Genomic DNA, 11,801 nt, shown 5'->3' on the forward strand with positions numbered 1-11,801 from the left:
TTTATCGAGACAAAACGTCCACTAATGTCCATAATTATGTGCTCTGTGTCGTCGCAAACCTGTGTATTAATCGCATAGCTCGACTATCGCGAATGTGATCTCGTCAAAGACTGTGATAAAATCGTAGTCTGCAGGAATGAAGTACAACGAACAATAACGAATAGTTATTGATGATCAGGTACAATAGGCCCACCTGTTGAGAGAAATTAAAGTCGTCTGGCGCTTTGTAAAATTGCTTCCGTAGTCACCCGTAGTGTAATAAAATCCTTAATCGAGAACAATCGTTATCGACAATCATATTACGATCGCTATATACCTAATCAATCGCGATAAAATTTATACGATAGGTATTACAAATGAAAGTTATTGCTCACGAACAGGAAGTTTGTGAAATTACGAACGTTTTAGTAAAATAAGTTTCTTATATTCTTTTTTTTTCTATTTATTATTAATAGTGAAACATAAAACATCTGATGTATCATTTAAAAAAGCAAACAAAATTCAGATAGTTAAGATTTGTTGGAAATTTCTAAGGTATTAATTGATCGAAGATCATTAATTAATAAGATAAATTTAAAATTAAATTAAATTTACGGTTGTCTTATTGTCAACACAGCAAAAAAATGAGTTTGTTCAGATTATCTAATTATCTCACCATTTTCCAATTATAGCCAGAGTTTTCTTGTCCGTATTAACATTAATGTCTCTTTGCATGTATGAAAGATCTATCCTTGTACAAAGTAACAAGCAGGAAATCGGAGCCGTTTGAAGTATTTAATTCGCAAGCGTACATAATTAACAAGAAATGAAAATAAAAGGGCATTTTTATTGTTAAAATAAGTCACATCGATCCAAAATCATAAATCTCTACGTTCAATTAATCGTTACGTACTAGTCTAACAATGCATTGTCTTTGCATTGAAGAATGAAAAATCGTGCAATCCGATTTTCTGTAATCTTCTCTCACAGTATCAGCTAAGGTGATATATACAAGCGATTTCACGAAAAATCTCATAACTGATAATTTCGTGTTTCTATTTAAAATGCATAGCTAACGTGAAAGAAATTGCGAGAGAAACACACTGACAAGCATACATATGTGTTACTTGTGTTTCACATGATGTAACTATATGTTTGACGTTTGAGCGTTTTTTTCATTAGACATTAATAAAGCGAAAGTCAGCAGACACCTATCTTTGCTCAAAAAAGAATTGAAACGACGAATTAGATGCATATTAACTGAGAATAAAATATTATCATTTTTGTCATGTTGTTACTATGTAATATTACAGTATTAAATGTTATTAAATGTTACTATTTCTTTCAAATACAAAATATGTAATGGACATTACATATAATATGGGATAAAAATATATAATATAGAAAAATTTAATATTACATCATAACTTTTATATCAAGAATATATAAAATAATATCCTTTTATAATACTAATATAATACTATTTCTCTTATTGTTTTTAATACATTTTATATCAAAAGAGAAAGTAAAAGATAGCTATTTTTAATATGTTTATTGACAATGTGACTATAAATTATTTTAATTAAACTGATTGGCATAGTTATGTTTACAAACTAAATCGCTCTCGCATTACATAATGCTGAAACAAATTTTTGCGTATCTGTGCTGTGTAAAATTAGACAGATTGGCACGTGAGAAGTAGACAGAGGTGAGAGGAAAGAGAAACAATCTTCGACCTTGCCCAAGGAATTATAATTCAAAATTAGCTTTTATTCCTTACGTTTCGTTACGTTACAATAATGTATTTCTCACTGTATATAAAAACAATTTATATAAAAAGTCTCGATATATTTAATTATATATAAATATCATCATTATTCGATCGTTAGTCTATGTCTTTTTTTATGTTCGGCAAGCTTTATTAGTTAAGTACCCCTTTGCACCAACAGCCTTGATTATTCACTTTAATTAGTAATTGCCTGTTTCTATTTATATCAAAATTCCAAGTACAGTATAGATCCGAAAAAATATGTCTTTTACAGTTGTAATTATGACATACATGGAAATAATTTGATTTAATCATATAAATATCTATATACCAATAATAAAGCTAAGTTTGTACATTTATTTGTTTGAAACGGCAATTAAAAACGGCTGTATAAAATATGGATACTTAGCTCTCTACTAATCAAATAAGAATATATAATTTCTGGCAGTGTCTTAGAAGTATATATAAACTTTTAAGTTTATACACGTATACATAAATTTCAGGCACTACATGAAATCACTAAATATAATATGATAAATTTTCTTATTATAAAAGATGAAAAATATAGTTAAATATTATTAGAATATAATTCGGCATTGGAAACATTTAGTTTCAAATTAACTCCAATCAGTTAAGCTGCTAAAATTTTATAAAATATCGCTTAGAATTATTAAATAAAACAGTAATTGACAATTTTACAAAAATCATATTTTATCCTTCCGTTATGTTGAGCACAAAAATGTCTTATTATTTACGTTAGTTAAGATTCTTATCAAATAATGCGTAGCATTGCGAGGTGAGATAAAGCAATGTACAAGATCCAAACTGGATTAATGTACTTGTAGTAAATAATCTAGATACTATGTTCTGACGATGATGCTGCTGCCAATGATTAATAGCGTTCATTGCTCAGACTGACGCCCTTTCCTGTCCATCTTTCTTTCAAATCTACCTTCAGCTCCAGGTCTCTCAACGCGGCTTTCGCGTTATCCTCCAATTTGGGGCCATGTAAACGTATCGCATCTCGTAGTACTTCCTCAACGCCATGCATCAAGAACTCCTTAGATTCAGATTTGTTTCGCACCGACATATTTCTAATTGCCCAAGAGGCTTGTTTTAAAACGTTTACATTATTAGGATAAGCCTTCATAGCATCTACGATCACTTGGGCCGCACCGCAATCATAGAACACACCAGCATTTGAAGTGCTTCGTAAAGATAACGCCGATATGCAACTCAATCCCGCAGTTACGACGTTCTCCGATCTCTGTTAAATATTAAATTTTAGTGCAAACATATTAAAAAAAAATCTTTTCACTTAGTTAATAAAAAATTTTTAATATTTTTAAGAACAATTATATTTTAACAACAATTTTATTGTAAAAAATATTGCTTTTTGTCGCATGTATACTTACTTTCATTCTACTGATAGCGGATACGATTAAAGGGGCGCATCCGGAAGTGATGATATGAGACTTCACGTTGTCGTTGCCACCGAGCGCTTTGAGCAACTTTAAAGCCTGCCAATTCAATTTTTCAGAGTCTGGATATTCGGTCATTATGTCCAAAATGAATTTCAATCCCCCGGCATCTTCTACTTCCTGACAAAATTCATTTCGGACAACCAATGCGGCCAGGGTGATCATTAGGTCGCCTATGACCTTCGTGTCTCTTTTAAATCCTGTTGGCAAATGTATTTCATCACAATGCGAAATTGCAGTAAAATGCATACATTAATTAAGCACGGTAGAATATAAAATAGCAATACAAAATAATATCTATATTCTAAATAAGCCTAATGCTAATTTCATAAATTATCATTTAACGATAATTATTTATCAAAAGTGATTCAGGTTAATTGTAAAGCTATTTGAATATAATTTACTTTTCAATAATCCCGTGATGACATCGAGAGCACTCTTTGCCATGATAGTTGCATGTTCATGTGCCTTGCCGTATTCGTGCCTAATATCATCGTCCAGAACCAACGCTCTAATTACCGAGCATGCATCCTTGATCTCTTGCGCGCCCACATCCGCGCGCACTAATATCTTCTTGAGTTTCTCAAAGATATTGGTGTCGAAAATCTTTTGCCTATTCAACTCGTGTTTTATGCAGCACTCTCGTATCCAACCCAACAGGCATTGTAACGTTGCCGCATCGCAATGTCTTTCTAAAATCCTGACAAACAAAATTTTACAAGTTACTTTGAGACAATAAAGATGAATGCTAAAAGTACATGGTTCTTGTGATCTTAATCTCTCGCCTTAAATAATAATTCTTATAATTAGAAGTATCAATTTTTCCTTATATCAATTTTCTTCGAATTATTATAAATTTATGCATCAATTTTCAATCAAATTTATACAATATGATTCTTGTGAAAAAAAAATCAAATAATTATTCAGATCTACATTTAATAAATAACATTACAAAGGACAACAAGAGACGTATTAACTTTTGTATCACCCAATAAAAGTAGTTTCTTTGCCATTAAAAAATTTTGTTCTTGATTTTTATATCAGCTTCAGAGTTAATAGATAGTCGTCAGAGGAAAAATAATCAGAATCTAATTCAAATACACCGTTTCCTTTTTTTCTAAATCAATTTTCTACGGGATAATTCTTTACTCTATCTGCAACGCGATTCCTTCGTCGTCCAACAGATCCGGATAACCGGACATTAACGAGGTGATTGTCTCCAGCGTCGATTTAAGTATCGCGTGGTCCTTCTGGCAATCTTTCAGGAGGTCGATCAGTACGTTGTAACATTTGCGTTTGCCCGCGTAAACCCTGTGTTCGATGTCCTTATCCAACTCGGTTCGCAGTTCTTGCAACGTTTCCGGCACGCATTCGTAACTCTTGTCGTTCACGGCGCACGTTAGTCGTTCCAGGCACGTCACTATCTGCTTATATTTATCCTCGAGAACTGATTCGGTGACGATGTTGCTCAGATCTATCCCCTGCGCGCAAATAAACGCTATTCGTAAAAATTATTAGGTCGCGATGATCATGCGAGGAGCATGCGTTTCTTTCAAACGCGAGCACTTCTCCTTGACTTATATCTTACAAATATTTAATCTTTAAATACCTTTACGGTATAATTAATGTTATTTCTAAGAGGGTTTTCTTGCGGCAGTTGTTTATTCGCAATAAAGTAGAAACGATGTGTGAATGACGACAAAATTTTTCGCATTTTTTTTTACGTGAATTTAATTTTTCCTTTCCTTAAGGGAAAAGATTCTTTTTTCCGAACAGCATCGAAAATGTTACGACACAAGAAACGGATCGATCTCTTAAGATAGACAATAGTGACACAAGTGCTCCGAAACTAAAACCGTCAAGAAATGCGGCAGGAGCGCGTAACAGATTTTATTTTTGCACCGCAGGTGCATCTTTCAATTAAGCTCTAAAACTTTGCTTGTAATAGCGATATAACAACAATTATCGGATATTATTTATTATTAGTCGAAAGAACATTAAATAAGAACGTTGAAAAATGTATCATTATTAATTACAAAATTAAACCTTAAATTTTGAAAAATAAGATAATGATACAGTGATGAAATAACGACAAGATTATTTAACGATAAATAATATTCAAGATATCAATTTATATCCGTAATATTTTTTATTTCACGCAATATTGCGTTTCATATTTATTTCTAACGACAACGCGGAAAATTCTTGATGACCTGTTCGAGCCTGACTCATATATAGTCGAGTTCCTAAGAAACAAAACTTTCGATTAATCACTAACCGCTATCTTTTTGACATTTTCATTTAAATGTACATGTTGATTGCGTATAAATTCTATTTAAAGCCTCCTAACGTTTTAAATAATTTCGAACCTTTTATTCGCGATCGTGATAAAATAAAAATGAAAACAATAGTTCTCGTCACGTGCGCTGTGAAACAAAACGGCGCACTTTCTCTTTGTGTGTTTATAAATAAATAAGTTACAAATATATCTATATTAATTATATAATTAATTAATATGTTAATAAATATATTGAAAAATCAATATATTAGACAAAATGAACATACGTGTATATATCATTTACATATTAATTTAAATTTTTAGAAAAGGATCTAAAGTTTTCCTGAAATGTCCGTGACTCAAAACCTCGTTCTCTCTTTCTTTGAACAAAGGTGAAAATTTCCAGCGGCCTGGCGGCTGGAATGAGTCACTTGATCGCACGCGTGAGGAGCAAAAAGGATATATCTTTCACTGATCGGCAAGCGGTGTAAACAAAGGGACGCAGTACGCAGTGAGTACCTTCATTTCGTAGCACCTGACAGCGTCCTCGATCGCCTCCTCCTCGGTTAAACCGAGGCCCTCCATCAACTCCCTGACCTCCTCGTCGTACGCCTCCTGGGTAATCGTCGTGCTCATGATAACGCGGGTTTCTCTCGCCGGTGCTCCGTTTTTCTATATAAGGAAATGAACGCCGTGCAAGTCGCGCGCGAGCGAGGCGAGCGTGTGCCGAGCGTACACGCCGTACACTCAACACTCAACTGACTCGTCCATGTGATAAGCGATAGCAAAGAGAGAGCGGGAGAGCGGGACCTGTCAACGCGTCCGCGCGTTCGCAAACACCACCCGGCTGTATCCTCCTCGTGCAAAAAGTTCGAACGTTCCTGTAATGAGTTCTCGAACGCGACGATTTTACAAAAGTGCTCTCGTTCTCCGCACGCATATAATTACGACGATTGTCAGCGAGAATAAGAAAGGACTGGGAAAAAATGAACGAATTTACCGTCTTAATTTTTATTTTACGTACGTTTTAATTTTTAAGATTTAATATAATTTCTATTTTTTACATAATATATTTCTAATTTTGTATTACTATAAAAAAAAAGAAAAAAAAAAAAAACGCCGTGCGGAAAAAAAATGGAGAAACAACGTTGCGAAGGAGCGCAGATGGAACGAACCGACTTAAAGCCTTGTGTCCACAATGCTAGAACTGCGTCCGAGTTTCGGTTCAAGCCAATCAACTTGCAGCTCTTACAGAAAAGTAGCAGTTTTATTGGCTTAAACCGAAACTTGGACACAGTTCTTGCATCATGGACACCGGGCTTAAGCCAATGAAACTGCTGCTTTTCTGTAAGAGCTGCAAGTTGATTGGCTTAAACCGAAACTCGGACGCAGTTCTAGCATCGTGGACACAAGGCTTAACAGGTTTGTTCTCAGTAGCTGAACTCCTTTGCACTTTTTCTCTTTTCCCTCATCTCCAATTGTTTCGTCGTATGGTTGAGTTTCCACTGAGCGCGTCACGCGTCGCGTCATCCGAATTAACCAATCAAAATATCCCATTTTATAACATTATTTGTCATGTAATATACGCCTATTTTATTTTAAGTGCCGAAAGTACAAGCCACGGCCACAAAAAGCACGCGGAGGAACAAACCTGCCAATAAATAAAGAATAAGGGCCGGTATCACAAGGTTTGTTCGCGTCGCATGCCCCACCATGCTCCTAATCACTCCAACGCACTCCAAAAATTCATCTGCTCCAATCGCCACCTTTTATCCGTGATCCAAGTGCTCTTGGTGTTTATTGGAGTATGCAACGCAAACAAACCTACAGTCTCCGAAACGTGATCCTCCGATTAAACTCACTCTGCATCTCTTTCTAACTGGAGCACACACTTCTGCACAACGCATAATGCGTAAGCATAAGAAAATTGATTGGTCTATTTCCTTAAGGCTATTGCACCGATTGCACGTAACAAAGTTTTAGTTGTAATCGTAAGGCCGTAAGAAAATAGACCAATCGCAGTCGATTATTCTTCTCGCGCTTGAAGAATAATCGAAGGTGATTGGTCTATTTTCTTACGGCCTACGATTAAAACTAAAACTTTGTTACGTGCAATGGCCTTTAAGCCCATTCTACAATAGCCGTAAAGTATGCGTTAAGACGTAAGCAGTAAGCTATTCACTAATGCCGGGATTACGATGACTTTAACGTAACGGGACGCGAAGTAACTTAAAACCTAAACACATTGTTTTTATATGCGTTACGTAAAGTCGATCGTAATCAGCCGCATATAAAAACAATGTGTTTAGGTTTTACGTTACTTCGCGTCCTGTCGCGTCCCGTTTATGTTAAGTTCATCGTAATTCCGGCATAATAGGATTTTTACAATCCAAGAATGATCGACTGTAGTTGGTCAATTTTTACTGCTTACGTCTTAAAACATACTTTTACGGCTATTGTAGAATGGGCTTTATGCACATGTGTGTGGACCAATCAATTTTCTTATGCTTACGCATTATGCGTTGTGCAGAAGTGTGTGCTCTCCGCTAAAGAAATAAGAAATAAGAGAATGTCGCATCTCACTTGTACACGTATGTACATTATAAAGTGAGATGCAGCATGCCTTATTCCTTATTCCTTTATCTTATTCCTTATTTTCCTCATTGTGTCTGAGCCCTAATTCATAATGAATATCAGTAACCAAACGATGTTATTAATTATAATGTCCATTTCAAAAAGCTGCGTTTGAAATTGCCGGGCCAGCAACTCTCGAACGAGTGATCGCGCGCATCGTCGATCTCGAAAATCGAACGTGTTGCGATGCGACTTCAGCTACCTAGGCTCTGGCCTAACCGTGTTCGTTCGTGGTGTCGCGACACGGCCGACGATATTATTATTGTGTCCCCCCTCCCTTCACCCCTCGTGGTTGATACCCGACGCGAGTTCCCGGCATATGCGGCTAACGGAGACGGTCCGAGAGGAGAGAGAGGAGTTCCAAGCGTCGTCGTCGTCATCATCGTCGTCATCGTCGTCATCGTCGTCGCCGCCGTCGTCTTCGTAGCTGTCGCCCTCGCGCGCCGCCGCTCCCCTTCTCCGCCGATCTCCGAGCGAGGTGTCCGCGCCGCGAGAATTCTTCGTCGCCGAGAGGAGTCCCGTTGGCCGAGGTGTAGCGCATCCGCCTGTCCTCGCAGCTCCCGTTTTTTTTTCTTCGCCTTTCGCTCGACGAGCGCGACGTCAAAAGCAAGGTAAGCGTCCCTCCCGGGGGGGGCCCCACACGCTCGGCACGTGAACTCGTATTCGCGTCGTCCCCGTCGTGACGCGCGGTCTCACGCGTGCACGCCGTGCACATATTCTCCCTCGGTGACAGGATACCTGACGGATATTCCACAGTGTTGTTGCTCCGAGCTGACGAAGGACGTCGACGGAATTCCGTATCGCTGGATTCTGGATCCTACAAACGTGAAATCGTTTTGTAACATCATATCTTGTAATAGGAAGCCTTCTGCGTCTTGCACGAAAAAAATTAGCTTGTTTAAACTTCCACCTGCTTGAATTCTGTGAGCCTTGTGGACGCTGAAAGACTTGTTACTTTTTCTGGTATATAATATCTTTAATCTCGTGCATAGCTTCTTAGCAAGTGTTTTCTTAGAGCGATTTAACCAACCTGAGTCTCTTTGACGTAGGTCTGAGAAGTAATAGCGGAGATTTTTCAACCAAGTTGTTCTCCGAGATGTGATTACAAAATTTCTCAGTTGTAAACAATGCTCTTGTTGGTCAATTTGTAGTGATTAGAAGCGTTGATTTCTTTATTGCTTGTACAAACTTGAACAACAAAATGTTTGCCTTATCTCGATATGATATAATATGTAAAATCTGTTTAGAAGCATTAAATTAATTCAATATATTTTGATTTTTTAATATTTACATAAAAAATTGATTTGTATTGAGAAAATACAAATTGGTTTAAATATTTTCAGATTATCTAAGTATCTAGTAGTAGATATATTTTCTAATTTAAAATGCTTTCATCAATTTAAAGAAAAAATACTCTAAATTCAAGCTGTTAGAATATCAGGATTAAAGACAAGAAATTATATTTGTCTATTATTAGTTAATTGCAATATGAAAAAAATTGTTCTTTGACTCAAATGTAATGTTATGTCGTTTGTGTATTTCAGAGACTACAGTTTGTAAGCTGGTCGCAGTATCTTGGATATGAAACGTAAAAATAGCGAAATAAAGGAAGACCTACACTCGAAGAGTGGATGTCCGCGGAAGAAATGCAAAGGAGAATGATAACGATTATAATGCATCGCATCGTCATGCATGAATAGTTATTATAGTGTTCATATTACCTTATCGTAGAGGAGTTCGGCATATTGGATGAACCAACGTTGTCAGGACAACATTGTCGTACTGCATCTTACGTGCATATTTTATGTACAGCGATAGAGATAATTTTTAAAAGGATATAACATTGCTTAAGGAGTAGCTTTTTTAACAAAGAGTAAATCATTATTTTTAATAATTAGAAGTAAACGTGTGAGAATCAAATCGTATGTGCCCAATAAGAAGAAGATAAGTTATATTGACGATTGCACAAAGATCGGCTTTCCTAAATAATGCTCAAACAGCCGCACATAATCGGAAATTAAAGAAGAGCCTCTTCTCTCTGATACAATTCAAGCGAAGGGATAGAAGTAATGCTTTGACTCTCTCTGAAGAGGATGCGTAAGAACCGAGAAAGATTATGTCCTGTGATTGTAGTATCCCACAAGATTCTTTATGTTCGCTGCATGCCATGTGTGACTGATAAACGACTAAGCTCGCGTACGCTTTTTTATGGAGACGACGATCTGCTGATGTGATTGTTTCCTTTGCGAGTACCTACTAACGCGCTACTTCCGAGAAGATTGTGTGTCGTCCCGTGCGACTCGAGAAGCAAGCAAGAAGACTTTGTACCTGGTACGAACATTTATTATACTAATCGGCTAGAGATATATGCAAATGAAATTTTGGTATCATGTCTGACGGCATTCTTTTAAATAGTCATTCATTTCCATAATTTATGCAATTTATATTTGTATGATTTTGTGTTCAGACACGGAGGGTACAACCGACGAAGTCCTAATGCTGAAAGGAAGCTTGTCGCCGTATCTCGACACTCACAATGAAGAAGAGTCGTCATATGTAACGCTCAGCAATGGGCCGTACGGTAAATATTAGTACTATTGTACTTATACAATGTCAAACATTACTTTCATAGCTTACTGTATTAAATTTCATAGCTACTGTATTAAATTTTTGGGAATCGGGTCGTTGTCGATGGAGATGATCGTAGGAGAGGAATGCATGATTGTATGAAATGATTTTGATGTATGTTTGGGGACACATCCTCCACATACATCAAAATTATTTCATCCAATTATCCACTCCTCTGCGAGTTGCAATGGCGAGACTCCACTAGTATGTGCCCAAATTCGCTTTTGTTGGTAGTATCGTCCGACGAGATCGTCGATGAGGGCTATGAGTATCGTTATCGAATTTGTTTATATATTTTAGTCGACGCGGTCAGGCGCTCGCGAGAAAGTGCGTTTGCCCGCGCGCGGCTAATTAGTGTGGTACCATCTTGGTAGGGGCACACGCGGCCACTACAGATTAATTTGTTCGTCACTTCCTTGTTACAGCGTATGTAGCGGATTCCATGAGCACGGAACACAACTCGTATAATCACGTCCTCGTAGATGCATATTTTGTAACGCCCATTCTTTGCAAGCACTGTAAGTACATCGCTAATTACAGTTTATGTAGTTTATTATATAAATTAAGCTAGTATTAACGTAGAAGCATTATTAAAATAATTTTTCTCAGTCTGTTATCTATCCTTCTGCTCTTGCCGTTTATTTAGTTGCTATAATGAAAGTGCGATTGAGCTATTTACTTTATATTGGATAATTATAATCGTGATTTAGAAAAATCTTATCTTGTTGTAAATGTATACAGATATTCATATACATAATCTTGTTTCGCAGGTGAAGATTATATCTGGGGGACCGGAAAAGTGGGAGTCAAATGCAAAGGTAAGGCGTTTCATTACAATCATATAATTAGATGTAAAATGTTAAAGCTTCGTTTTTTTTTCGTTTTCTTATTCGTGTCAGACATATTGTATTTCGTATGGCGCATAGTGACGCATCTTTGACCCGCTCTAGCGGTATATTTGCATGATAAGTCCGAAAATAGATCAAATTTTTCCACGCCGAAAATAGCCTTCAGCAAATGTTATGAAGGACAT

At 36.6% G+C, this 11,801-nt stretch overlaps 2 protein-coding genes across 2 annotated transcripts in view; one reads left to right on the forward strand and one right to left on the reverse strand.

Annotated features, from left to right (window-relative positions):
• Positions 1-1,728: 1,728 nt before the first annotated feature.
• Positions 1,729-6,266, reverse strand: LOC112458628 (armadillo repeat-containing protein 6 homolog). The gene is made up of 5 exons (XM_025022367.1): positions 6,026-6,266; positions 4,378-4,709; positions 3,633-3,928; positions 3,163-3,428; positions 1,729-3,014 (listed from the first exon to the last, which is right to left on the reverse strand). Exons 1-5 carry the CDS (start codon positions 6,140-6,142, stop codon positions 2,640-2,642), a joined length of 1,386 nt encoding a protein of 461 aa, XP_024878135.1. The 5' UTR covers positions 6,143-6,266; the 3' UTR covers positions 1,729-2,639.
• Positions 6,267-8,820: 2,554 nt separating this feature from the next.
• Positions 8,821-11,801, forward strand: part of LOC112458626 (protein kinase C delta type-like) — a gene marked incomplete at its 3' end in the record, with an annotated part of 31,097 nt that continues 28,116 nt past the window's right edge. Inside the window, exons 1-5 of the mRNA XM_025022362.1 lie at positions 8,821-9,103; positions 9,685-10,471; positions 10,608-10,721; positions 11,194-11,286; positions 11,539-11,586. Coding sequence (XP_024878130.1) covers positions 10,637-10,721; positions 11,194-11,286; positions 11,539-11,586 — 226 coding nt within the window. The remainder of the gene's footprint in view (positions 9,104-9,684; positions 10,472-10,607; positions 10,722-11,193; positions 11,287-11,538; positions 11,587-11,801) is intronic.

Source organism: Temnothorax curvispinosus, unplaced genomic scaffold (genome assembly GCF_003070985.1).
Source record: "Temnothorax curvispinosus isolate PA1 unplaced genomic scaffold, ASM307098v1 QBEX01009046.1, whole genome shotgun sequence".
NCBI classification, from domain to species: domain Eukaryota; kingdom Metazoa; phylum Arthropoda; class Insecta; order Hymenoptera; family Formicidae; genus Temnothorax; species Temnothorax curvispinosus.

Excerpts from the sequence above, each read along its gene's own strand:
- LOC112458628 (XM_025022367.1), bottom strand. The coding sequence starts at position 6,142 with ATGAGCACGACGATTACCCAGGAGGCGTACGACGAGGAGGTCAGGGAG. Across the intron at positions 4,710-6,025 it reads TCAGGTGCTACGAAATGAAG|GGGATAGATCTGAGCAACAT; the intron begins GTACTCACTGCG and ends ATTTGCGCGCAG. Across the intron at positions 3,929-4,377 it reads GGAATCGCGTTGCAGATAGA|GATTTTAGAAAGACATTGCG; the intron begins GTAAAGAATTAT and ends TTTGTTTGTCAG.